We start from the raw sequence: 26,544 nt of genomic DNA, 5'->3' as shown, positions 1-26,544 counted from the left end.
ATTTCAGTTCTTGTTTGTGAAAGTGGAGGAGCTAGTTGGAAGAGATGATAAACAGCACCGGCCCGGCCCCAGTACGGCACCAAAAGGTTTCATTGGATTATATATCTACTGTGCAGTGCATAGCTGGCACTTCCTCACCAGGATGGGATCATAATAATAGGACGCTACATTGGACACTCTGGCTGGAGGTGAACTAGTTTTTAGTGAATTTTTAACTACCGTAATTTCCAGACTATAGAGCGCGCCCACTAAATTTACGAAGGAAAATAGATCTTGTTTATACATAAGCCTCACTGATCTATAAGCCGCAGGTGCAGTGGTGCTGTCTGCACTGTAGAAAGCTCAGTGGTGCTTAAAAATGCACGAGGATCACTTCTGAACTAGTTTTGAAAACGTAACTAACTGGGCAACATTCTGTACTTGAATCATGAACTCCTGTGCATTTTGCGCACTTTAATGGCAATAAAAGATGCGTTTTATTGCCATTAAAGTGCGCAAAATGCACAGTTTTCGCCGTGTGTCTCAAGTTCTGACACCACTGTCGGTCACAGCGACAGCTTCTTGTGTCCGGTCCTCCAGGAGATCTTCTCTGTTGGAGGAGCTGCAGACATGCGGGCAACAACAGGGCATTTTGAGCGTTTTAAGGTCAATACAACACCTGAGATTTCATCAGATTTCACCCTGTAGAAATCCAAATATTAGCTGTGCCATTGTACAAGCTGCAGGGTGCAGACCGCGAGAAAAAAGTAGCATCTTATAATCCGGAAATTACGGTACCCCCATTCATAGCTCTCGTGGGCCACATGAAATGACTGAGCAGGACGGATTCTGTCCCCGGGCCTTGAGCTTGACACATGGCATAGGCGAACTGTCAACAGCTGGTAACATCTGAGCCGGCGCTTTAAATGGGTGACTGAGTTTCAGAGGGATGAAACTCAATGGAGCTTTAACTTTTGCAGTGCATTGTGGGACATGTGATAGTGGCACCACTATAAACCGGTGGCCCTGATGATTCCAATGTTCTTTGGCAGGCCACATATGATTAAGTCCATGGCCTAATGTGGCCCACAGGCCTTGAGTTTGACATCCTTGATCTATCATGGAATTTCCAACGTGAGTTTAAGCAGCTCACAAACACTCGAAAAGTGGCTTTAAGATTTTGTCTCTCATAACAACTGCAGTCGAATGTATCAAACACAAGGTACGGGGGCGAAGCGTGGCCTCACGGGTCATTTTGTGCGGCCGCTCATGAAGGTTTCTTCAAAACAAAATGTTTATGTTCATGTTGGTATTGGGACCTATGACAGCCCCAGTCTTTCAGCTAAGGCTCAGGAACACAGCATATCCATGTTTTCAAACATAGAAAGTTCCAAAAACCGATGCAAAAGGAGGAGAATTTGCAGGAGGATTTTTGTGCTTTCGGATGAGCTTAGTGAAGGAGGACAAACCCAGGCATAATTATGGCAGATGTCGCCTCCTGGAACCAAAAGATAATATCACCCCCAGATAGGGGCGCCAGTTAACTATATAATATACATTTTTTTTGTTTGAGTTTGACACCCCTGGTGAGCCTCAGTGGAGCTACAAAGGCTGATAAAGAGTATGAATCGAAAGATCGGAAGGCTTGTCTCACATTACTCCGCTGCTGGGTTGAACTGTCAAATAAACTGCTGTTTACAGTATACTGACCCTCTTTACTTAAATATTACTGCGTGGATATTAAATATTACTCGCTTACAGTTTTTGTTTTGCCTTCCTCTCAGTTTCATTCCATTAAACATATCTTCACTTTGCAAAGTTTTCTCTGGCTAGAAGCAGGTCCAGATCCGTTTATGCTCGAACTAAATCACAAATCTTTTCTCATTTTCTTGTCACTAAAATTCAAGCCAGAATGAGGGGAACTTCTTTTCCCTAAATTTGCTTTGCTCTTCATGAACTAGGCCGAGGCTTGTGCTCTGAGGTGTCCATGTGATGGGGGGAGTCACCAGTCCAAACTGCTGCGTCTGCACCAGTCAGTACAACACAACTCTGTCGGCCGCCCGCCGCACACAAAGCTCCTCGACAAGGAGAGAAATGGCCGAGGAGATATCTGACAAGTGAAAAATGACAGTGAGTAAAAACAAGTCGTAGAATAATAAATAACAAAATATTATTATGGCTAGAGTAGCGATAAAAAAGAGGGTCTGATCAGGTCCAGTGGGTGCAGTCGCACGTTGAAGAGCTGAGCTGTGAAGATTCGGACGTCTGTGTCTTCATGGTTGAGTGTGTGTGCTTGTGTGAGTGTGTGTGTGCAGGGTTTGGGGGAGAGTTATGAAAGAGACAAGTCTTTCGGGTCCAGCCCCTCGCCCCTTCCCTGCTTCTCTTCACACCTCAGACATTTTTCCTCCCTGTGCACACGCGCACACACACACACACCGAACACTCACACAACAACACAAGCACACCCTCCATGTTATAGTTCAAGGTCCTTGGAGATTTGGGTGGCAATGTCCCGAAAAGCTAGTGGCGCCCCCCAGAGTCTGGTGTAGCGCACCCCGTTAGAAGTCTCGGAGGTGCCTGTGGAAAGATGGCACACCTCAGCCTCGAAAGCTACGCGGCCCCCCGCCGTGCCGTGGGTGCAGGAGAGCAGGAAGGGGCCGGCGTAGTGAACCTGGCAGCCGCATCCCAGCGCTGCCTCCCGCAGAGCCAGGACCACCTCCGCAGGGTCCCGCCGCCCGCCGCCTCTCAGATTCCAGCCACGTCCGACGGCCCGGGGCTCGGGCGCTTTTTGATACCCAGGTAGATGGCAACTGTGAGGACAGGAAGGCCAACGTTATTGCTACCACTTCATTTCTGGAGCTTATTTTCAGTTATAATAACTTAAACAATGAATGATAATTTCATCATAACATTTCCAGTCACTTAGAAATGGGCGAACATTAAAAACAATATGGTTTTGTCCGGGTTCTGCTGGTTCTTTTCTATTACTGAACATGTTGGAAACATAACAGGCCAAAACCTTTGACTTTATAAATGCTATATACAATAAAATCATTGTAATAAGTCAGCTACATGTGGCCAAAAAAGTTGGCCCCTTCCTCATGATCCCTGAGTGTTTTTTTACAGGAGCTCTGTGACACTGCTGCCACCTGCTGTGTGTTTTACCTCACTGCATGTGGAATAATACCAACCGAAATGCAGAAAAAATACATGTACAGCAACATTTTTGTGCCATAAAACCACAGTGTCAATGGAAATGGAGATATGTCTCATTGTTCTTTACATTCAGAGACCATACTTTTTAGTTATTTGAATGACTGAATGAAAAACTGACAAGGTTTTGGTTTGTTTACGTGTAAGTAGATTAAATATGGTTGCTGATCACAAATGAAATCAAGAGTCATGAATCAGTTCTATTACTTGAATGGGCGCTGGGACAATTCGTTCAGGGAAAGGTGGGCCCCGTGATCAAAAAGGTTAAGATTCCCTGCTCTAAGATATTGTATCTAGGGGTCTTGTTCACAAGTGGAGGAGTGTGACAGGAACAGACTTGATGTTGAGAAGGAGCTGAGCTTTAAAAGCCAATGCTTTAGACTTCCTGGTTCATCTGCATTTCCCTTCTCTAATACACTCAGAAGACTTAAAAGAGATCGAAAAAAAAAACCAATGGAGACGCCACAGGAGGAGTGGAGTCTCTGTAAAAGTAGAACCTCTGCTCCACGGCTACAGCATCATGTCAAATTCATAGTGTACCTCTGTTGGACCAGACAGTATTCCCCAGACGTGACAATTCCTAGTTGTACTTCTGACTTCCTACTTCATTATCAGGAGATTTTAATCCATGCAGATCATTCATTTAATTCCTAAAGGCCAACTGGCATCCAGTCTGCTTCCAAAAAACATGTTACTGTGTCATTGAAACAGTTGAAGAAAGAGGTGGGGGACTCACCTTGTGACCGCAAATCTCCTGATTCCCTCAGATTCATTTGTGACCCTGCAGCACAAGACAGACACAGCAGAAGTTAGCAGAGGGGTCACCGGGGGGCGGCGTCCTGTCGTCCAGTTTACACAAGCCAGCACCCACGACAACAAGCATGTGATGTGCGACAGCCCTCGCCAGGGTCTCACCTTACACACGTCACAGACTCTTAAATAAGGCATGCAGGAATCAATGGTTGTTTGAGTTGACTCCATTGCTAACAACAATACAGGATGATTTGAATCCATCCGACTAGAAAGTGATGGCGGACTGTGGGTGATGCAGCAGAGGACGATGGAAAGGGGGGAAACACTGACACGATCCTGTGAGGAGGAAGAATCATGCTTGTGTGACCAGCACGGGGATGATGGACAGAACATGCAAGGAATTATATTTCATCGGGGGAATGAAGAAGTCAGGCAAACATTCACGGATCGATGTTAGTCTGGTGTAACGCGGCAGGCAGACGCAGCAGCAGCAGCAGCAGCAGCACAGGCAGACGAGAGAGAAGCCAGAGACATGGGAACTTACTAACTGTTTTTGATCCTTGTGGTAGAGTACAACCCGAGACTGATTTGTTTGAGCCCTGGCGCTTGGACGGGTCAAGGTTGACCCTGATGCCATGGCAGGGAAAGGGAGGAAGCGGACACAAATGTGGAGAAACAGAGGGGGTGTGGGGAAAGAGCAAAAGGAGAGGGGGGTAAAAGAGAGTATAATTGAATCAGAGGAGGGCATGTGGTGGAAAAGAGCGCAGCGCAGAGCTGATTGGCGAGGATAAAGCTGAGGTTTGATAAGATTAGACATGTGTGTTTATGACGACTGAGAGGGAGAGGGGAGCGGCGGATTATCCAGGGTTACAAAAGGACTTGCAAAAAGGCCAGCCTGAGTAAGATGTTCTGCATGGATCCAGACTCCAGATGAAAGTAATCAGATCACAAGTTTGGGGAACAGGATTTCTTTGGTGAGCATGAGATGCTTTTACAGTCCAGCATTTAAGTCTGACAACAGATTCACACCTGGAATTCAACACTATAAACACTGCAGCGCCTGCAGGAGGAAAAGAAAGGAAACTAACAACAGATCACAGTCACAGACAGACGAGTGCGCGGCATCTTCCTGTCCACAAAGAAGAGCTGGCCTCCGCTTGCTAGATAAATAAATGTTATGATCAAAATAAAAAGAATGTTATGATTCAGTGAGATAAGTGTGAAGCAAAATCATTATTGGGTGCATTATTTCAAGCTCCACTTAATACAACAGATTGTGTTTATATTAGTTTAATACGTTCTTTCACCTTATTTCACCTGTTTATTAGGACTTATACATTATTAAATATATCAATAAGATAAATAATATAACTTAAACTTCATCAAATGATTGATAATTTAGAGATCAATTTACTCAAATGTGCACACCTTTATAAAAACAAAATGTAATTTTATTGACATCTAATTGACTATTTTTGTCTTTCAGGTTTCATTTTATTGTTAAATTATTGCTATATATATATATATATATATATATATATAGAGAGAGAGAGAGAGAGAGAGAGAGAGAGAGAGAGAGAGAGAGAGAGAGAGAGATATAAAAAAAAATACTAGTTTGGCCACAGCATTTGCCTGCGTCCCATTTCTGGATTTGGAGATTATGGTTATTCAAACTTTGCGCCTTATGATTTTGACTAATAATTATTACATTCTAAATTCTAGTTTGCTATTCTATCATGGAGTAAAATCATTCAGATTATTCAATGACATCATTTTGAACCTGAACTACACGTTGGGAAAAGACAACTTTTGTTGATGCCAAAACACTACCTGGTTTATTGCGCATTAGAGCCTTTTTTATCAGCTTCCACCCAGTTCTCGGCTTGAACAGTTGCAATTGACAACTCTAGTTTTTTTAAGTAATAAAGCAAAACATTCAATGACTTTGATGATAGGAACATTGCTCTGCCATTTTCAAAGGTTACAATCACTGTCCTTGTTCAGATCACCTGTTTGTGAATCTTTATTACATCTTAATACAATTTGGAAATAATAATTTACTAAGTAAAGGAGAGTGGAGAGGAGAGTGACTTCAAGTGTTTCACAGTCGACACGTGTTCACATCAACACGCAAGCTACCTGCGAGTGAGTTTGGAGGTCAGCTTGGTGAAGAGGTTGGAGGTGGCCCGGGTGCGAGCGTGGGGCAGCGGGCTGGCTTCATGGTGGGACAAGGTGGGGGAGGTGGGTGGCGCAGAGTAAACCGGGGGGCCGCGGTCTCTCAGTTGACCACCGTGAAAGGTGCTGCGGATTGTAGAGCCGCGGGTCAGACGGCAGCGGTCTGAAGAGGAGGACGAAGAGGCTGCGCCTGCTCCGGAAATGCTGAGCGTGGAGGGAGATGCTGCAGGCATGCGGTGGCTGAGAGAGCTGAGCACAGACAGAGCAACAGCAGCTTAGCAGCAACTACTTACACTAACAGGGAACACATTCAGTTGTGAGACAATTAACAGTAGAACTGTCACTCCAAACATCTAACACTTCTGTTTGGAGCAGATGGTGGAGATTATTACTATAGTGTTGCAACCACAACAGAAGATCTATATGCTTGCAAAAAATAATTTAGGTAAAAGCTGCAGCTGCGGATTATGACACGACCTCTGACCTCACACCAGTGGTGGCCTGCAACTGGAAAAGCTAAATCTCAGAGGAGCATTGCTGCATTTAAATGGTCTTTAACTCAGATACCACCAAGCTTTGCAAGACGGTTGTAATGAACCAAAATAAATATCGACATATGTCAAAGTGTGAAATGTTTTCAGTTGAACATTTGCATTAGTCGATCATAAATGCTCTAGGTACATGTGGGTGTTTGTTGGGGCAAAAATGTGTTGAGTAGTTGAAAATCTCTCATTTTACCTTCAGTTTAATTAAACCTACTCAATGCTAGTCTTTCATGACGATTGCATTGCATTTTATGAGCAAGAAAATAGCCCCCAAAAAAAAGTCATTTGAAAAAAATACATTAATTTAAAATGCATTTTTTTAAATGACTGCGCTAACATTCTTATGTTGCTGCACTGGAAACAAAAATGCTGCTGCAGCTCTTTTGTTACGTGGACTTTGCAATACACAAACGCTCCTGTAAAAAGACGGTTAGTTGTTAGAATAAAAGCACTGATTCCAATGAAATATCTGATCAAACTAATAAAACAAAATAACGTTAGCAGTCATGCCTGTTGTCTTTGCCGTTCTGCAGTAGGGAGTGTCTGTCACCGCCGGAGCGATCCGTGCAAACATAGGTGTTCCGGCGTGTCATGGCGCTTCCAGGGATGTTATTCTACAGTTTGAGACAGAAAAATGAAGTCATATCAGAAGAGTGACTCATCTGAAGTAAAATATATTTCATCTGTCAATACTACACTAAAAGTATTTTGGTAGACCTAAGGTGACAGGTTTCATGAAACAGTGTCCTAATTTCAGGAGCTCTGTAGGTGGCGCTCTTGATCTAAAAATGATGTGAGTGCCATCGAACAGCCTCAGGAAGTTAGGACAGTGAACTTCATCAACCCATCACTGCTATATAAGGCTAACAGATCTTCAAGCAACATTTTTTACATAATAAGAGAATTGTGTTTTATGTACTGAACATTCAAGATGAAAGAGTTTGACACGTTGGAGAAATACTTCACTGCAGGTCAGTTCCCCACAGAGCTTGAATGAACACCACTATCACGTTGTTCTGAGAGAAGAAGCTGGACATCTCTCCCTGATCGGAGAAGGAACGGAGGTACTAACCGTGGTGGCAGTCATGTCTTTGCGGCGGTCGGGGATCTCAGACTTGTTAGGGTTGTTGGCACTGCTGACCATGGGACTAGAGGGGGGGAGGCTGTGGCTTCCCATTACGCTGCAACTGGCCTTACGTGAGGGCATCCGTCCCTCTCGCAGCTCTCTGTCGCCTGTGCTGGTGGGGCTCCTCTTGGGGTGCATGACGGGCATGGAGGGCCCGCCTTTGTTGTGGAGGACAGCAGAGCACAGACACATAGAGACTCATATAAGGAATATTCTGTGGCAAGAGCAGCGGCCAGCTTCATGATGGAAGACAGCGCTATGATCTGACTCAGTGGAGGTTGTCAGAAAAGAGACTCACAGAAGTCGCTGTGTCGCCGCTGCCTGTGGTAGGTGGAGGCACTGCGCTGAGTCTTGCTATGAGAGGAGGAGGTGGAGGAGGAGGAGGAGCCGGTCGCTGAAGAGTGCTTGTTGGTGCCGTTGGTAATGGGGCTGGGTCGTACCCTGGCCAGCGATAAGGTGCTGGCTGTTCGAGCTTCACTGCCCTCCTGTGACGGTGGACGAGATAGATCAACAGCAGCGCACAAATATTGTACAACCTGTTAACTTAAGCAAGCGCCATCAACAAAACAAACAGTAGTGACTCACATCTTTTCGGCCGAGCAGCAGGTACGTGGCCGTGACCTCGTTGTACTTCTGATTGAGCAGGGAGTCCTTGATTTCCTCTGGGGTGAAGCCCATCCCTACCATCACCTCTGAGCGACACAAACAGCGATCAGATTCACGTCTCTGCAGGCTGAGCTACAGGTGTACTGACCGATGCGGGCGGCATCACTGTAGTCCTCCACTGGCTCTATGTGAGGCTTCAGATCGTCTCCCTCGTACCCCGCATTGATCCACTTGTCCTTCATGACTTGCTGTAAAGAAAAGATTTACACCTTCATAGGCAAAACCCACTGCACACTTTAACCTGCTCCTTGAATGACGATGACAATAAACAGATTCAACTATTACTACTCTTCATTAAAGCTTCCCTTTTGGCTGTGACTCTTTTGTCACAGTTTGCTACACCTGGCCTGCACTCTCCTCTTCGCCTAACCTGATCCATGTCCACCTCCCAACCACAACAGAGACCAAAAACTAATTCATATCACTCCACACTTTCCAAATGAAACAAACGTTGTGTATGTATTAGTATAACAAAAGGACGTCAACTTGTAAACAACGGTCATGAAAAGAGTTCAATTTGAAGGTACTAACAGAACAGCCTCAGCATTTCTTACCTCCAGGGTGCAACGTTTTGTGGGATTGAGAACCAAGAATCTGCGAAGGATCCCTTCACAGTCAGTGGACATGTAGAAGGGCACGCGGTACTTCCCTCGCAGCACACGCTCCCTCAGCTCCTGTTGACCATCACAGCTAGTTAGGCAACCAAGCTAGACTCGGATTTTGTACTCAAAATGTAATGAATACATATTTAAAAAATGGAACGATGATGAAATTTAAGTAGTAGTACAAACATTCCCAACATTTCGCGAGTATTTTATTGTCAGTTTCTTTTGGTGACCTCATGTAAAGGCCAACTGAAGTTGCAAGCTAAGCAGTTTGCTGCAGAAGGAGAGAGGAAAGGTGTGATTGACACGACCAGTTCTAAACCCTACAAGCCCATGTTGGTTCTTTTAACAGTCAGCATGAGCTGCGACATCACATCTGTCATGTACGGTTTCCCCTGACCACAACGCATTTGCCAGTCGATCACTGCTGAGAAGAGTATCGGCACAGCAGTATGATAAGAGGAAGAGCACTTATATATGTGTAAATCTATTTCAGCCAAGTTTTGATAAGAGCAGGAGTCAAATTTGAACTTATCTCCTTAACATTTTGACCTAAAACAAAATAACTTGCGAAACTCATCCAGTGAATATGATGTGCATGTGTATTGCGAAGTGCCTGAGGCTCTGGCTGAGCTGGGCCAAAGCCGTCTTCTCACAATAAAGTCTGGAATCTTTTCACTGTTGACATAACTCCCTGGAGACTCTGGCTGCCGCTGTGTGTGCAGCCAGACAGGCACTTCCTGCTTCCGCCCACTTGCCTTCAGGTTCTGCCCATCGAAGGGCAGTGATCCGCTGACCAGCGTGTAGAGGATGACCCCGAGACTCCAGACGTCCACCTCGGGCCCATCATACTTTTTGCCCTGGAAGAGCTCCGGGGCGGCGTACGGAGGCGAGCCGCAAAACGTGTCCAGCTTGTTGCCCAGCGTGAACTCGTTGCTGAAGCCGAAGTCTGCAATCTTGATGTTGGCATCGGCGTCCAGCAGAAGGTTTTCCGCCTAATTCACACGGACGTTAACAAAGAGGAGAGGGGGGATGATGAAGGAGGGAGGGGGCAGGGTAAAGTGAGTGTAACAGTTGTGAAGTAGAAGAAAAACAAATGAGAAAATGGGGGAGGGGTCGATGCCCAGCAACGTATTGGAAACGCTGGACGTGACTCATCCTGTAGATTCATACGTGCATTCGTGTCTCACTTGGTTGAGCAATGCATCTTTAGCGGACACGTCTGTCCGGCTCAGAAACGTCGTAGTAAAGTTATCTTAACCGCACGATTCACAAACGAAAAGGGTCCTTTTCACAGACGCAGATTAAGATTAGTCCCAGATTATAACTTCCCATCCGGGGTAATCTGTCAGTGAAAGAAACGTGCTAGTCTTGTAGTGGCCTTAATCCACACTTTCTGAATTCAACCCAACGCACCCACTGACTTCTCACCTTTAAATCTCTGTGGACGATATTCTTGGTGTGGCAGTAGTGGACAGCGGAGACGATCTGAGGACACGACACACAATTGACAGGGGAAGCAGTTTAGAGGGTCTTTTGTCCGAAAACAGCAGTGAACAAAGTACCTGTCTGAATTTGGCTCTGGCTTCGACCTCCTTCATTCTTCCATGAGACACGAGGTAGTCAAACACTTCACCTGCAGTGAGAGCAAATGCTAAAAATTCATGGCAATCTTGAATACACGATGAGAACGTTCACATTTCTGCTCGGACGCGCTTTTGGAAAAACAGGTTTGAATCAGCAGCCTGTGTGCATCTGGTGTGTTTTCACCAGGTCAAGATAAACAGGAAGTGCCATTGTACTATATTTGCAACGTGCAAACAAACGTGGCTTTCACAATGGCCTGTCTTCTAGCCAAAGGTGAACAGAATCCAGAGGAGACTTCAAAAAGGTCAACCTGCTTTGGTCAAAGGAAAAAAAAATCTAAGAACAATGAAAAAAAAGAGAAAAACAAACCATATAATTGTGCGTCAAAAGTTAGTTAGCATTAGCTAAACGTGCATTAATTTAAGGCAAAGCCATTTCCAAAACACCTAACCAGAGAGACCCCAAGGTGTTCCCACTTAATGTGAGGGAGCAGTGGCACCACATCTGGAAGGATGAGCAAAGGCTCTGCAGTGGACACTGCTACTGTTTCATAAGTACAGCGCTGTCACAGTACTAGTACTATTGGCTACAGGTGACAAAATCTGGATCAGGTGTCGAGCACAGTCACAGAGGGATCGCAGGCCAAACATGAGTCATTTATTGAGTTTTTTTCTCCCCACTACCTTTGTCGCTATGTATTTCAAGAGCTTCAACTGTTGCAGTGCATTATGGGACATGCAGTATGGGAAGTGCTTTTCAACAAGCATCTCCATCATGAACAGTTCTATCGCAAAAATGTTGTGTTGACATGCCTACTGTCAGACATATTTCAGCTTGATCACATCCATTCATCACTTGGGTAAAATAATCTGAAATACTTCTGCTTCGTCGGACTGCAAAGGAACGCACAGTTTCAGGTAAAATTCCAGTAAATGAGGCAGCTGGGCAACTCCTATTTTAAATTAAGACACTTTCCGTGGTAATAAATCAGGGAATTCATGAGACTAAAGGGGAATATATTAAATCCAAGGTGTAACTGTAATGGTCCCTGAGTGGGAGGTGTTGACCTCGACCCCAGACTCTTCACACTGGGCCACATCGCACACAAAAATGGATGGGCTAAACTTGGATGAATTCCGTGAGAAGTTCTTAAACTCTGACAGAGATTAGCGACTAAACTCGAGTGTTGTTGTTCTCAGTAGCTGCCCCTAGATGGATTGGCTACCTGTCCATGGTGACCCCCTCTTCTTGCCTCATATAGTTGGGATCGCCTCCACCCCCCAAATGCCCAGGCACGGCAGGAAGAATGAATGAATGAAAACAAGCCATCGCTTGCACAGATACTAGGTTAGTCCCAAATAGTCCTAATAATATTGAATAAGGGCTTCAACAACGAGACAAATAATGGGCCAATACTGACTGAAAAACAAATTCACGATCATTGTTTAACGATTAACCAGAGTTAAAAATCTTTCAACCATAAATCATGAAAAGCACAACATGAAGATGCACCTACCTCCACTGGCATATTCCATGATTAGGTAGAGGGTCTTATCCGTCTCAATCACCTCGAACAGCTGCACTGTAGGCCAAAACCCAATCAGATTAGCATCAAACATACACAAACACATCCTCCTCAGGTTATTAATAATACACAGCCTTCTGCCGGTCTGTCTTAATACTGAGGAGCCCGCTGCTAATGCTGCTCAGAGGGGGGAGCTGGATCCATATGACGATTCCAGCTTTGGAAAATCCAACCCTGTGACCTCCACTCAAAATCTGACTCGCTGCACTTGCTTCTTTGGAGATGAATCCAAGTCTTACACGTCCTTCCGGTCACATGGGGGCCACAAAAACATGTACTTCTGGTAAACAAAATAAGCGTCTTACCGATGTTGGGGTGATGCAAGCCTTTCATTATTCGTACCTCCCGAAAAAGCTGGAGAGAGGAATTAAAACAATCATTATTAAGCAAAAAATAAATCACCATGGTCCTTCTAGGAATGTGGTTTTCCTCACAAGAGAAGCGCTTGAATGAGTGTGAGGCTATGCATGTTGTGTCATCTTCAAAATATTTCACAGCAAAAACACACCCTCAGAGGTTGAGTGGAATCACGGCCCTCTTAGTTCACACAGATTTCAATACTGTGCAAGCCTTACCACATGTCTGAGGAGAGCACTGTATATCACAGAATTATTAGAAACGACCGTCTTTATTTATAAACAACTCTTTATTTTAAAAGAATTACATGAACCACAGCCAAAACCTGAATTGCTTCATGCTGTATGTGTCAACAGGGTGGGGAGGGGTGTGGTTTTTGTCACAGTACTGGATTATATTTTAACCAGCACCTCATTTCTAGACTCTCCTTTCTCCATTCTTCCTAATAAGTCTCCCTCCATTCCCTCCTCCTTCATTCAATTCCTCTAGCCATCTTCTCCTCTAGCCGGAGCCCAACGTCATTGTTGCCATAGCAACCCAGGTATTAAGCCCGGGCTCTCTCCCAGCTCCTCCAGCTGTGCTGGAGTGAATCTTGGGATACGTAGTGCAGAAGCGTCTCATCATCATCCGCCGACCCATTAATTCCCTGCTTGTCACAGCAGGGCGGAGCGGTCAGATCCGCCGAAACAATAAAAACAATCCCGCCGGCAACATGTTTGACCTCGGTTACAGGAAATAGCACACGGGCGATGAGGCAGAGGTGGGGGATTAGAAGTGCGGGCTAAAATTAACACATAAATATGCATGAGTGTGTACAGTATGGTGGGTAGAAGTAAACAACCCTCTTGCATATGTAAACACAACCCCACCGAACGTCACATCGCTCCCCTCACGTCTCTCGACAAACCTTCCCGTCCAGATTATGGCTCAGATTATGCTAATATCTCCACTTTGATGTCTGTGCGATCGTCTCCAGCCCACACCATGTACAGCACTCTAAACACTGGCAGATTGCAGCCTATTCTCTCCAGTCGGTGGCCCCTCCCTCTCCTGCCGTCAAGCCTGTCTGTCCTAAATGTTGCTCCATTGTGTCTCTCTGCAGCCACTCAGCCTCAATAACAGCACCAGGCAGGAAGCCGCGATGAATTGGGATTACAATTCCTTCACAGTATTTATGTTATGTTTCACTCCAGGTGAGGGAACCGAATCAGTTCAGAAGTTCGGGATTATAAAATCCCAAAAGTGCAGAGGCTACAGGAAAAGGAAACGGCTTTATTTAGTTAAGCTTTTATAACAACTATTATCCAAGGTCAGCGCCGGCCCACGACCGTACTGTAAATATGAAGATTGCAGAGGAGATTAGTGACCGGAAACAGCCAGATGACAAAAATAGTCTGATGGATTATGGCTCTAATCAGCATTTACACCTGGCACATTTACACTGCTTTTTTTTTTTTTAGCTATTTTATACCGGAAACGCAGGGAGCGTTCTCCTGCAGAAATTCTGAGCAAGCAACACATCAATTTCCATTATTTTCCTTTTTTTTTTTTTTTTACACACTGGCCATCATACTATATTTACATATATCCATATGAATTATCCCTCAATAAAACACAAATAATTCAGTCACCATGGAGGAATGTTGCGCACTTTTCAATTCTGCAAGACATAGATTAGATCATATTGAAACTGGAATTAAATGCATTTTCCTGCAATCCAAGGTCAAAATAATCTGGTGCTGTTCATCAAAGGTCCCATTACAGTAGACAGCACATGTGTCTTTTACTCTGATGACGTTATTCAAGCTAAGACCTTAAGAGGCCTATGAAAAATCAGGGCTGGTGTTTAGAGAATGGTGGGAGCTGTGCGACGGTGGTGTCTGGGTTTAAATAACTACATGAAGATGTGTCAGGAATTGAGAATTAAAATGACATAACTCCAACCTTGCTGACGTCAAAGACTGATTCAAGACTCTGACAACAGTAAAATGAAAGAAAGATCAGAGAAGTGAAGTAGCAACAATATTAAATTAAATTAAATTCTCTCCGCTCGTAGTTAAGTTTGAGCTGTGTTTTTAATGAAAATCTGTATTTTCATATAAAAAAAAAATCGATCAGTTGATTCTATGTTCAAAAATAATAGACCCCCCACATTTTATAGTGTTGAAGCAGGTTCACTCTCAAAGTCTCTCAACGTGATCCCTACTGAAGCCTTCAGTCCACATACACAATACTGGTAACTTCTTCTTCATCGACTCCTCGGAGCTCATCAAGCTAAGAGGGGGCAAAGAGAAGATGGCAGCAGGGAAACATATGCTTCAGTGACGGAGGCACACTGGCCCACATACGCAGACAAGCAATGCAAGAGGATCCTGGTTGACTGAACGATTTCACTCTAACTTTCCTCCAGCACGTTATTGCTCTTTATGTTTACCTGAATAACACAGCTGGGACACGGCCGCATGACACAGTCGAGTTATTAGGGCATGTGATCCCTGAATGACCATCATGGTGGCCATATAGCCTCGCGAAATCGCACGGTGCTTCAACTTCACTAAATAGCCGAATACTAAGTGTCCACAGCGCCTCCTCTGACCTTGACGCACAACAGACCTCCTGAATCTTAAGCTGTGCACTAACATGCTGACCAGCAAGGAGGAGAGGAGATTTCCTGAGGACGGACGAAATGGCCACCACACAGCCGCAACTTTGCCCCAAATATGTCGACTTGTACTTTGAAGAGCACAGAATAAGAGGGTGTGTTGGGTGGCCGTGGTCTGTGAGATGACTCACCCCCCACACTCAGGACAGAGATTAGCTCAGAGAGCAATGGGAGGAGAGCTCTGGTACAGAGTTCTCTCTCTCCAGCACCTGCCAAACACAATCACGTCCACCAGTTCCTTGCTGATCAGCTGCTCACATGTCCCTGAACCTTCGCAGGGAAGTAGCTGAGTAAACTCCTGGATCTCACTAAGCCTATGTCCCTGAATTAATAATTAGATGAACGGCAAGATTAGATCAAGACCTTCTTTTTTGACAAATTTGGGCCACACTGTGTCAAGGTTGGTTGTATTGGTTTCGAATTATTCCATTTTATTAGAGACCAACAGTTAAACAGTTACACATAGGTGAGATGTTTACTCCGTCTAGATGCAGGGGACAGAACACAATAGAAAACCAAACTATATTTCGCAATGCCATTTCTAGACATTCAGCAGTATTACAGCGGGTTGAATGCTTCTCTCCATATTCTGGACAACTGGATAATGTGTAGGCATGTGTTTTGGCAGCTATCTCACGATGTGATACAGGAGTGGTGACACATTGCGATATATTTAATATATATATATTGCGATATAATATAATTTAGCAATATATTATAGTCAGAACTATCATCTAAAAAGCAGTACAAAACTATATGCATGAAAAAAAGTTACTATTGTTATTGTTTCTTGTACTTTCAGCTAAAGTTTGCACTCCAACAGAGGAATGAATGGCTTCCTGAATCAACAAAATAACAGTGTGCAAAAAGAAAACATTAGTATTAAACACGTCACAATTGCAGCAGCATATCCAAGTATCTATGAATTAAATATCTACATAGTAAACTTAAAATATCAAGACATTATCACACAATCAAGTATCAATATTTCATTCAATATCACACATTCAAGCATCGCATATCGGTGTTTTCTTACACCCCTAATAACGTGAGGTAAACATACTCACCTTTTGTAGGCTGGTTGGGTTCAACTGAGTTTTGTCAATGATTTTTATTGCAACCTGAAAAGAAACGTTTTTTGGAATCAAAGATTCAATCGTCAAATCAATGAGGTTAAATAATTTTCAGTGTGCATCATGGTATACATAATACATAATACAATAGTGCTCTCAAAAAAAACTCTAAGCTCTAATAATACGAAAATGTTAAAAAGCTTCAAGTGTAGCCGTGCATTATGCGAGTGTTTATAATGGCTAATGATCAATATTAGACATAAATTTGCCATTTATTATGCCTGGCTACATTAAGGTGTTTGAAGTGATGGTTTTCAGTTTCATTTTGGATCAACCTAAATATTTATAATAGATCACTATGTGATCTACTAAGTACCATGCGATGTACGGATACTGATCAGTAATAAGCTCCTTCACTCTTGTTTTAGTTTCATTGTGCTCTGTGATAAATAAAGGTACATATATTCATCACAAACAAATGAATTACTCAGTTATTTACTGTCAATAACCAGTAATTATGGTGTTGTTTAGAGTGAACCTTTGGTGACCACTCTAGGGTAAAACATCTGAACAAGACACTAAGAAGAGCTTCATAATGAATAATAACTGTGTAATATGATGCTGATACACTTGTGAACAAGTAGTTTATTAGTAGTAATAACTGTCTCATAATCTGAAGTGTTTCATTTCATTACATTTTCATTTTTTACTTCACTTCCAATATCACCATTGTTGCAAATACCATGAGATCATTGTCAGCATTTTTGCCCTCATTGTTTATCAGAATCAGAATGAAATTTATTGCCATGGTCAGTGGGGATCCCACCAACTAGGGAAGTTGGAATAAAAGGCTGACAAATAAAATAAAATAAAATAAAATAAAATAAAATTCAAACTAGTAAAAAAGCTCAGCCATTGCAACATAAAGTACTACACTTTTCATCTGTGTCACTCCAAATGGGATTAAATCTAAATCCTAATTGACCAAGTGGATGTCAGCAGATACTGTGTACTCTTCCTTCGTCCCACCGGTGACTTCTGTCTTACCTCCTTGCCGGTCAAGATATGACGGGCCAACTTGACCTTGGCGAAGTTTCCCTTGCCGATGGTCTTCAGTAGACGGTAGTTGCCAATGTGCGGCTGCTCGTCTGAGCAGGAGGCGATGGAGTTCCGACACCGTGCCCCCAGCGAGCGACTGGACTGGCTGGTAGCCTTGTCAGAGCGGCTGGACCCCAGTGACACATGCTGGAACAGAGCGAGAGGGATTTTGTTTTTTAAAAAAGGAAATGAAAAGGAGATTCTTGACGGCATAACAGCACACGCTGCTGCAACAGGTTGGCCAAGACTCTCCAGGACGGCCTCACACAGGGAGCGCTAAAGGTCTCGCTACCACGGTGATCATAGTTTGCTCTTTCAGCTTCCTCAAGCTGGTTATGCACATCGATCGAAAAAAAAAATGCTGATTCCAGGCAGAATTTAAAGCGTTTTTGGGCAAATGTCCAGGGAACTCCCTGTCATACTGTGTCATCACTCACACCAACACACTGCTGCATTTGTGGTCACTGAGCAGATTTGGGCTCCACACGAGCGCTTTTTTCTAGAAGCTTCTGCTGATGCAAGACTTGAAATAAAAATGATTTTTAGCAAGCGAATCATCAGCAAACTGTCCTCACATCATAAAAAAAAAACCTTTTAATGCCCGTGCCACTTCATCACATCATTGTGCTCTCAAAAAAGATGAACGTACTGCATCGTTCTCAGTCCATCTTACTCTGGTGGCTGCCAATTCCACTTTCGCTATTATCTCTGACGCACCTGCCAGACATCATTTCTCCATGCATAAAACACTTAATTCCATTTTACTCCACGTCACAAGTCAGTGGAGAAGAATCCAGTATCAAGTTACTGTAGTCATTCTTGACCCCTTAAATAAGAGCAAACATTTTGAACCAATGGATCGCGAGCCAGATGTGATGCTTTCGACGAAGGAGTCTGGCTCTTTGAATGGCTCTCTGACGTCAGAAATCCAAATATTGCCACAACTAACCACAGAGTCCCTGACAAGCTCAGTAACGGTGGCTTCCCATGATGTGCAACCCACTCAACCAATCACAGTATGATGGAATTTTGCGGCGTGTGGAGTTTTGGTCTATATGTATTCCGATTCCTTCTTTTGCCCACTTCTCTTCGGAGTACTGCGCTGCTCAGCGGATCAGCTATGTCATATTGTTGACGGCAATATCGGCAGGATATCCTGTACTGTAGTCACGGAAGACAGTTTACCGTTACCATTTCACCGAACCAGTCAGTATTGCTTGATACCACTGGGATCGACTAACTTTATCACAGTAAAATATGTGGGTTTCTCTCAGTCAAAAATGTTCCTGAACCCTGCTTTAGCAGAAAGCTTCCTACTACTAACACCACTTGTAGCAATGCCGAAGAAATAGAGACTAACATGCGAGAGCATGGCGAGTCCAAACAAAACACGCTCTCTCCACTGTATCCCGCAACTTTGTACATTCCAGGGTTCCCCACACAGGCATATCACGAAGGCAGCTGCCTTGACCAAAACTGTTCCCCATCTTGACTGTGAAACTTCAACGTTGGAGGCAGCCCTCTTTCTCGGTTTCTGATTGGCTAACAAGGGCGTCAGCTTTTCGTTGTGCACCGTACGAACGCAACATAAACAGCACAGAATTATTTTTGAAACGGAGCGGATTAAATGGTTATGTCTTAACGTAGGATTAAGCAGTTCACATCCACAAACATTTTTAACAAGAAGGTAGAAGGTACCAGATCAATATTGGCGTCCCTGCAGTACTGGTAACAGATGTGTAAAACTTGTGTCGAGCCATCCCCAACAGCACTGTCTCCTACACCTCTTCCATTAGCTCAACTGAAGCTCCACAGTACACCATGCTCCTTCATTCTCACTCATACACAATTTAACCCCAAAATAAAACTGACATTCATTGTACAGTACAGAGATGCTGCTACTTTTCCCCCGTATTCATTCTGCTCTTTATATTAAGACGACTTCCAAAGAATACTAAACAAGACAGACACTGTATCAATAACTTCAACACTTCAGCAACAACTAGGTTTCCATGACTACGTACGTACTGTACTTCTTCAACATGTAGTTCCAAAATTGAACCATCAAAACGGAGCAATGCCAGCAAACAGATCTGGTTACCACCTGATGCTGCTTGATACTGGACTCCAAAAGACACCAGTAATCTATGACCATGAAGTAATGGAGAAAACAAATATTCATCTGAACGCAGCGTGATTTATTGCAGTCTGAAGCCGCACCTCATTATGTGACAAAGAAAAAGAAATGGTGGTGGTGATAGTGGTAGGAAGGAAGGAGGACAACAAACTGCATTAGCAGGGAACAGAGACGAGTGGGAGAGAAAGAAGGCAGGCTAGGCTAGAAAAAGGGAGCAGATGCTGGCACAGTGGTCCCTGGCCAGTCCCAGGCCCTGAGGCAGCACACTTCCACTCCCACAGCATGACATCAAGCTTTCTGCTTCACACACACGTCGACAAACAAAGCAGCCTTTGGCTCAACCCCTAAGACCAGGGGTTCGCAAACGTCACATTCGAAAGGTCCGAATCTGGATCCTTCAAGGTCGGCACTGTTAGCAAACCAGATCAAGTGATAGATGATCTGATCTAGTTAAAGCAATTTTTCAAGCACTTAGAATCAAACAAGTTTCAATGCATCAATACGGGAAACCAAGATTTACTGAGATTATTTTAAGTTTATTTCAACTTTCTCATCATAGTTTCTGCAAATATATTCACTTTTTGATAAGGTACAACATGCTTATTCCTGATCCAAGTTAGCCCCCCTGTTTTTTGACATGTAGCTCTTTATAGTTCTAAACAATTCAGTTCACATGCACTCTTGGATGGATGTGTACACCAGTGAATGTGAGAGAGCACAAGGGTGCTCTTGTCTTCATTGGTTGTCTTCCTACATTTATCTTTGCACACTAGTGTCAGACTCAAGGCCGGGGGGCCAAAGCTGGAAGGCCAAGTCATTTTATGTGGCCAGGAGATCTTTAAATACGTATAAATGGCTCAGCATTTCTTAGATAATCTGGAATATTCCAAAACAATGGAAGGGAATACAGAAGAAAGATGCATGTGACCTGTGTGTGAGGTGACGCTTTACACCCCTGTAGTTTGGCTTTAAGCAGTGGACAAGGGTCAACACGGAAACAAGCACTTCCAAGGCATTCCTTTCCTCCAATGTACTTTAGTAACAATGGAAATGAAATATGAATTTCTTTTATAGTAAATTAGGAGTATTAACAGGCCTTGTGCTACTCATAAAGTACTGACCAATAGAGATGAGAAAAAGGTAACCCACTTAGTATTATTAACACAAGTACTCACAAGCCAGCACCTCGTGGGTAATGAGCAAATACTGGTCTATATTACTACGCATATTTGATTTGGTTCGTGATATTTCAGTTAATGTATGGATGCCAATTTTGCTCTACCATGGACGAGAGACAAAGAGAATGAACGCCGTGACTAGTAGAAGAGCTCTAAAACGTGGTAAATTCTGTTCTTCAAATTACAGGCTGTACTACACACGGTAGAAAAAATTAAAATAAAATGGATCCTGGCATTTTGTGAATCGATATCGGGCCGTGCCCAAGAAAATTGATTCAGATCTAGAATATGTGTGGGTCTCCTGTTGACTTGTTAGAAGATAAATATTACTATTATAAATATATGACTCTAAAGTCAGAGCTCCATCACTCTCGGTTGAGTAGGACTCTGTCTTTTAGGGTAGGACCTTAAAGATGGGGGATGAAGGATGTGTGACGCAAGTTGACATAGTCAGGCATGTCATCAATAACAGCACGTGTTCATAACCACCAGATTTCGCCCGAAAAAAAAACAAATATGGCGCCCATGACACTAAAGCTGCGGGTCCACAAAGCTATGGGACTCTGCAAATTTTAATGTAATTCATAGGAATTACAGGGGAGAAACATGGAAACCAGTATGGTGGCACTAAGACCAGGGCACTAACAGGCACTGTTGGTCGGAAATGTAAGGCATCCTGCTGAAAAAAAAAAACAGTGTCTAATTTCTCAGGTTTTCCAGTTTAGCATGTCCGCAGGATGCTCCTCTAACTAAAAGCCTTCCTCCTATGGTGGGAAAGAATCCTGAGGAGAAACCTAATGTCAATCCAACTGAAAAAAAAACTGCAAGATTTGATACAGAAAAAGACAAAATAAACAACAATCAAGGTCAATACAAATCCTGGTCCAAGAAAAGTGAAAATCATACGAGAGATTTAAGATCAGAATAAACTGAAATAACTTATCTCCAAGAAAACTGGAAAAAAAGGACAAAATTGGTAGGAAATGAAAACACAGCGCTTAATATTTAGTGCGAGTCTCACTGATATTAATGAGTCTTATGAGCATGTTAAGACAGTATCAGTGCTTAATTGAGGCCCTATAATTTGCCACAAGTCACACATAATTCACAGACACATCAATTGTTAAAATATTTCTAGGGTTTACTCATCTGTCATCATCACTCAATAGTGGAGTGATGACAGCAGATCCATTCAAATGGAAGGATCTGCATTTATAATCAATCATGCACCTCTTAAACTCACCGCTTATGTACACACACACACACGCACAAACACTCTCTCTGGCTTAACCATCCTTCTGTGCTAAAAGCCCTGCTAACAAACAGATGGGGAGAGTGTTGCCAGAAGTGTTTAGAGGAGAGGAATGACATAATGCAACACCAATCAGTCACCATTTTGATGTCAACTAGCGGGGTTGACGTAGATGTTTGCTCCAGCGACACCTTGGTCGGATCACAAGACCAGCGGAGGACACAGAGTCTGACATTCCAAGCGTGGATAATAAAGTATCACCAAATTAAATCAGTACCTGAGGGAGTAGAAAAAAAACAGAACACAAACTTCATCCTTTCAAGGTCATGGGGGCAGCATCTGCAGTGAAGACGACCAGATTTCCCTTTAGCAAGAAACTTCCTCTAGCTCTGTTGGGGGGGAAATCGGGTCAGTCGAGATTCATCTCGGCAGCATTTCAGGGCCTGACCCAGGGCCTCCTCCCAGTTAGACATGCGGGTATCAACATCCCCTTAGAGGCGTCCTGGCCTAACAAAATAGATATTTGATCAATGTGCATCAAATATCAAGTGGATATGAGTAATATTGTCAGGGATGAGGTTCAAAATAGGAAGACAAAGGAAAGGATTGCAGATGCATCGGTGCATCACTTCAGATCAGACTTTTAGCTAGGAGAGCATCTGCAAAACATGAAAAAATGGATGCCTGATTCAGGACCGAAGCTTGGCCGCCAGATTACACTGGTATATAGCGGCATCAAGCGGCCAAGCTACGGTCGAGAATCAGGCGTCCATTTTTCATGTTTTGCAGACGCCCAGACGCCCTCCTAGCTAAAAGCCTGCTTCAGATGGTTGAATATGTTATATATATAGAATTCCAGATGGATTAGAGAACTGTGTACAAGGGGATTGATATTTGAATGTTTGCAATTGACCAAGGAAATAAAAGGGAAAATAGAAAGACAATGAAAGCGTGATTGATTATAGGAAACTGGTAGGATTGTAGGATGGATGGATGATTAGAAAGAATATTGTAGGTAAAAGAGAAAAAGGGCTAAAAGATAAAGGCATTAATGAATGACGGAATATTTATTGCATGGATTTAGGACAGATAACTGGTGGAGACCAAATGAAATTAGGAGGTGTGTGTCAGTAGAAATAGCTAGGTGATACTGTATACAAGAGGTAGATGGAGAAGTATGTGGTTGGACTGGATATAGTTGGATGAATTGGTGAGTGACTCAAGAGGGCTTAAAGGTGACATATGTGTAGATGAGTAGTTTATCTGCGAAGGGTGAGTAGACCTTTGGGAGGGTTGGGACTGGGGTGGCATGATCAAAAAGAAGGTGGTTTATTATTTAAGATGCTGCAAGCATATAGATTTTATTGATGATGTAGTGCATCGATACATTATTTTTATTGGGATTAAGGGAAGGAATGGAACCTGGAAATGGAAGATTTCTAGCCCTTCAAGATGAATGGATAATGGATGGATAGAAAGTGTGGTGCAATTAGAAGAAAGAATACATGTCAATAGGTTAGTGAAAGAGTCAGACTGATGAGAGCAGTTGGATGAGATGGATGATGGGAAAGGAGGGGTATGGAATGAATGGGTGCATCTAAACAGGCTCTGTGTGTCAGTGGCTGTAGATATGGACGAGATGGGTCGGGTGAGGGAGTTGAACCTAGCAGAGTTACAGAAGGGATTGGTGTGTTGGTGCATGTGGGGCAAACAGATGAGTAGACAGATGCATTCTGCCTTCCATCCAAGCCACTGGTGAGAGTGCAGGCCGTCAGAGGTCCACAGCACTGTGTGTGTGTGACACCCACTGTGGGGTTGGGCGCTGTAAAGGCTGTGCAGCAACATCATTTTACGCAGTAATACGCTCGCAACATCCCACATTTATTTTGGCTCTCAGTGCTCTCGTCCCACCCATCCAATTGGTGGTGGAGCACACGCAGCAGCAGCAGCAGCAGCAGCAGCAGCAAGGAGGATCTGATGTGACACCATCATCTCTCCAGACCAGGGACTGGTGTGTGATGGGGTCTGTGCGCATATACATCCACCCAGTGATATCGCATCTCTGCGCAGACACTCAAGGTGAGCCCGTACTGATGGTCAAGGAGGGGGGGTATCATGATGGGACCCCCTTCTGCTCCGCAGGAACACACACGCACACACACACACACACAGGCATCTGCACTTACATGCTCTCCGGTGCTCCTGTCGTTCCCAGACGGTAATGCAGAGCGAGAAGACATGTTGTTCCCTTCCTCCCTGTGTTCCCTGAGTGATGACCACGGCTTGTTCTGTCGCCTTCACAGGCTCCACTGGCGGACTTGCACCCGCAGAAGCGAACCCTCCGTCCCCTTCTCAATCTGCCTGCTCCCCAGCCGCCCGAGCCGCGGTCGCGAGGCTGCCTGTCATGGCAGCGACGGATAGATATCTGGATGGGGGGTGTCCTCCTCAGCCGAGATGCATCTTCCTTCCGCCGTGCACTTTGCAGAAATACACCCCCGAAATAAGCCAGAGATCAGCGGCGCGATAAAAGCAACGCAAGGCGAGGCCGGAGCAGCATCGAATGTGGGGCTAAAATGCGGTGTTGTTTGGCCGGAGCCCAGCGTCTCTGTGGCGGCTCTCCACCCCCTGCTGCCTCATTTCGCCATACAAAACAAACACGGCTCCCGCTGGATGAGTGGCATCTCCGTCCTCGCCCAACACCGACCCCCCGGCGGCTCACAAGAAAACGCCGAGCCCACTCCCCTCCGCAGTTGCACAGAAACAGCCCGCGGTGCAGCGGGGAAGAGGCCGAAACGTTCGCCAGTCGGTGTATTCCCGGTCGGTGAGATGCGCAGCCCCGTCAAGGCAGAAGAGGCGCGCGCGGAGGACATTTCCGGTCGGCGATTCTGACGTAAAAGCTTCGTGACGAACAGCCGGACGCTCACACTCAATATCGTCTTGGAAGTGGTAACGTAATGTGCCCCTCGATGTTGAAAGCAAATACTTCTCAGCGTAAAATATTGACATTAATATCTATAAATATTAATGTCTATAAAAATCGTGAAATTTAACGCATCCATTTCGGATTATCGATTAACATGAACACTATTTTTGACGATCATCCCTACTGAATTATGTAAGATTGAAAAATAAACATCAATAAAACCCTGCCGTATATCTGCCAAGTTTAACCGGCAAATCAGGAGCTGTGCCTGTTGCTATTACAAATCGATGGTGGTGGAAAAACTACATGAGGATCATAAATGATGTTTAGATATATACAAACACAGTTGCAGTGTCTCACCTCAAATTGAATACATTATTAAGCACTATGAAATTAACTTTGATTACACATCCCTTCATCAACTGTATTAAAATCTGTAAATACTTCAAAACGCTTTTCAAGACATCCACTTTTGTTATGAAAGAATAGACATTTGACTTCCGGTAAGACCTTTCTCATCCTCCTCGGTTTGACGAAGCCGAGATGCGCCACATCCAGAGACGCTGGCGGGTCCAGCACATCACGGGTCACATCCGAACCGGAATCACAGGCGAACTGTGCACGTTAAAAAAAAGGGGGAAATTATGGCCGAGAATGGCCGAAAATCAATTTAAATATCTGTTCTGATGGTTGAATATTAGACTTCAATCATTAAAATAATATATATACTTAATATACATCATGCAACAAAGTGTAACATTTGACCGGAAATCCTATAAAAACTATATTTTTAGTGCATGTTTATTTTTTTTTTAATTCATGTATTTATTTTTCTTGTAAACACATTCAAATCGCTCCAAAAATGAGGTACCACTTCCTAAAGGGACTTTTGCACGGTAAAAAGATAGTATTTCAATGTATCTAGTGAATGTGTAAACGTCCTCGAAAGACTCGCGAGTTTCGAATTTCACTGCAGAACCATGGGGTGTGTGTATCAGGCACATATGTAGGCATCACTTTACGTTCCTGCAAGTGGGAGCTCAGTTAATGCCCTCAGCAACACCAACACAAAACCATGTTGACAGTCAGAATTGAAGCCATTCCAGAGGTAAAGGTAAGAGGAACTTAAAGGCGACTTAAAAACTTAAATCCCTAGTTCTAAAATATTCAGGAGCAACATATAAAATAAAGGGACTGACTCTTTATAAGGTAAGACTGGTGCAGGATTTGACTTGTCCGCCTGACTCCACCTCCTTCTCCTATCTGCTCTCTCATTTCCTCTCCTGCGTCTGACAACTGTCCTGTCATCTTCATAATAGCAGGCTAGAGCAGTCATCAACACCTTCTCCTCACTTCCTGCAGCCCAGCAGGCAGGACGACGACAGTTACACTGAGCCAGGTGACCAGTCTGTCTGACTGTTCTTCAGTCAACAAAGAGGGACATTTGTGCTTCACTTTCAGGCTGACTCACCCTCACCTGTATTGTTGGTTGTTGTTTTTTTCTGGCATTTTGTTTTAACAGAAACCATGTCAGATTATTAAAAAAAAATAAAAATGAACAACATACTCACACATCTCCAACATCTGTGTGGCAGTTCTACCACCACCATATTTTATCTTCTACACCATT

At 43.8% G+C, this 26,544-nt stretch overlaps 1 protein-coding gene across 4 annotated transcripts; it reads right to left on the bottom strand.

Annotated features, from left to right (window-relative positions):
• Positions 1 to 1,863: 1,863 nt before the first annotated feature.
• On the bottom strand, positions 1,864 to 24,833 carry mark4a (MAP/microtubule affinity-regulating kinase 4a). Of its 4 annotated transcripts, none has more exons than XM_053846678.1 (18): positions 24,178 to 24,833; positions 17,374 to 17,571; positions 16,321 to 16,374; positions 12,540 to 12,588; positions 12,166 to 12,231; positions 10,628 to 10,698; positions 10,494 to 10,550; positions 9,821 to 10,057; positions 9,012 to 9,131; positions 8,546 to 8,645; positions 8,377 to 8,483; positions 8,090 to 8,276; positions 7,738 to 7,964; positions 7,176 to 7,279; positions 6,085 to 6,369; positions 4,490 to 4,572; positions 3,929 to 3,973; positions 2,584 to 2,789 (listed from the first exon to the last, which is right to left on the bottom strand). In XM_053846678.1, exons 1-18 carry the CDS (start codon positions 24,229 to 24,231, stop codon positions 2,725 to 2,727), a joined length of 2,109 nt encoding a protein of 702 aa, XP_053702653.1. In that variant the 5' UTR covers positions 24,232 to 24,833; the 3' UTR covers positions 2,584 to 2,724. The 4 variants fall into 4 exon arrangements, with proteins under 4 accessions (XP_053702651.1, XP_053702652.1, XP_053702653.1 ...); XM_053846679.1 differs by having other exon boundaries at positions 7,738 to 7,949; XM_053846676.1 differs by lacking the exon at positions 4,490 to 4,572 and having other exon boundaries at positions 1,864 to 2,789.
• Between the last annotated feature and the right edge of the window lie 1,711 nt (positions 24,834 to 26,544).

The sequence above is a fragment of the Synchiropus splendidus genome, chromosome 17 (assembly GCF_027744825.2).
Source record: "Synchiropus splendidus isolate RoL2022-P1 chromosome 17, RoL_Sspl_1.0, whole genome shotgun sequence".
Taxonomy (NCBI): domain Eukaryota; kingdom Metazoa; phylum Chordata; class Actinopteri; order Syngnathiformes; family Callionymidae; genus Synchiropus; species Synchiropus splendidus.
The sequence above is the reverse complement of the archived record's forward strand: the minus strand, read 5'-3'. Positions and strand labels throughout refer to the sequence as shown.

Coding starts and splice junctions, on each gene's coding strand:
- mark4a (XM_053846676.1), bottom strand. CDS start 24,231: ATGTCTTCTCGCTCTGCATTACCGTCTGGGAACGACAGGAGCACCGGA. Junction 12,232..12,539: donor CTTGCATCACCCCAACATCG/GTAAGACGCTTA, acceptor TTTGGCCTACAG/TGCAGCTGTTCGAGGTGATT. Junction 3,974..6,084: donor ACCTCCAAACTCACTCGCAG/GTAGCTTGCGTG, acceptor CTTGTGCTGCAG/GGTCACAAATGAATCTGAGG.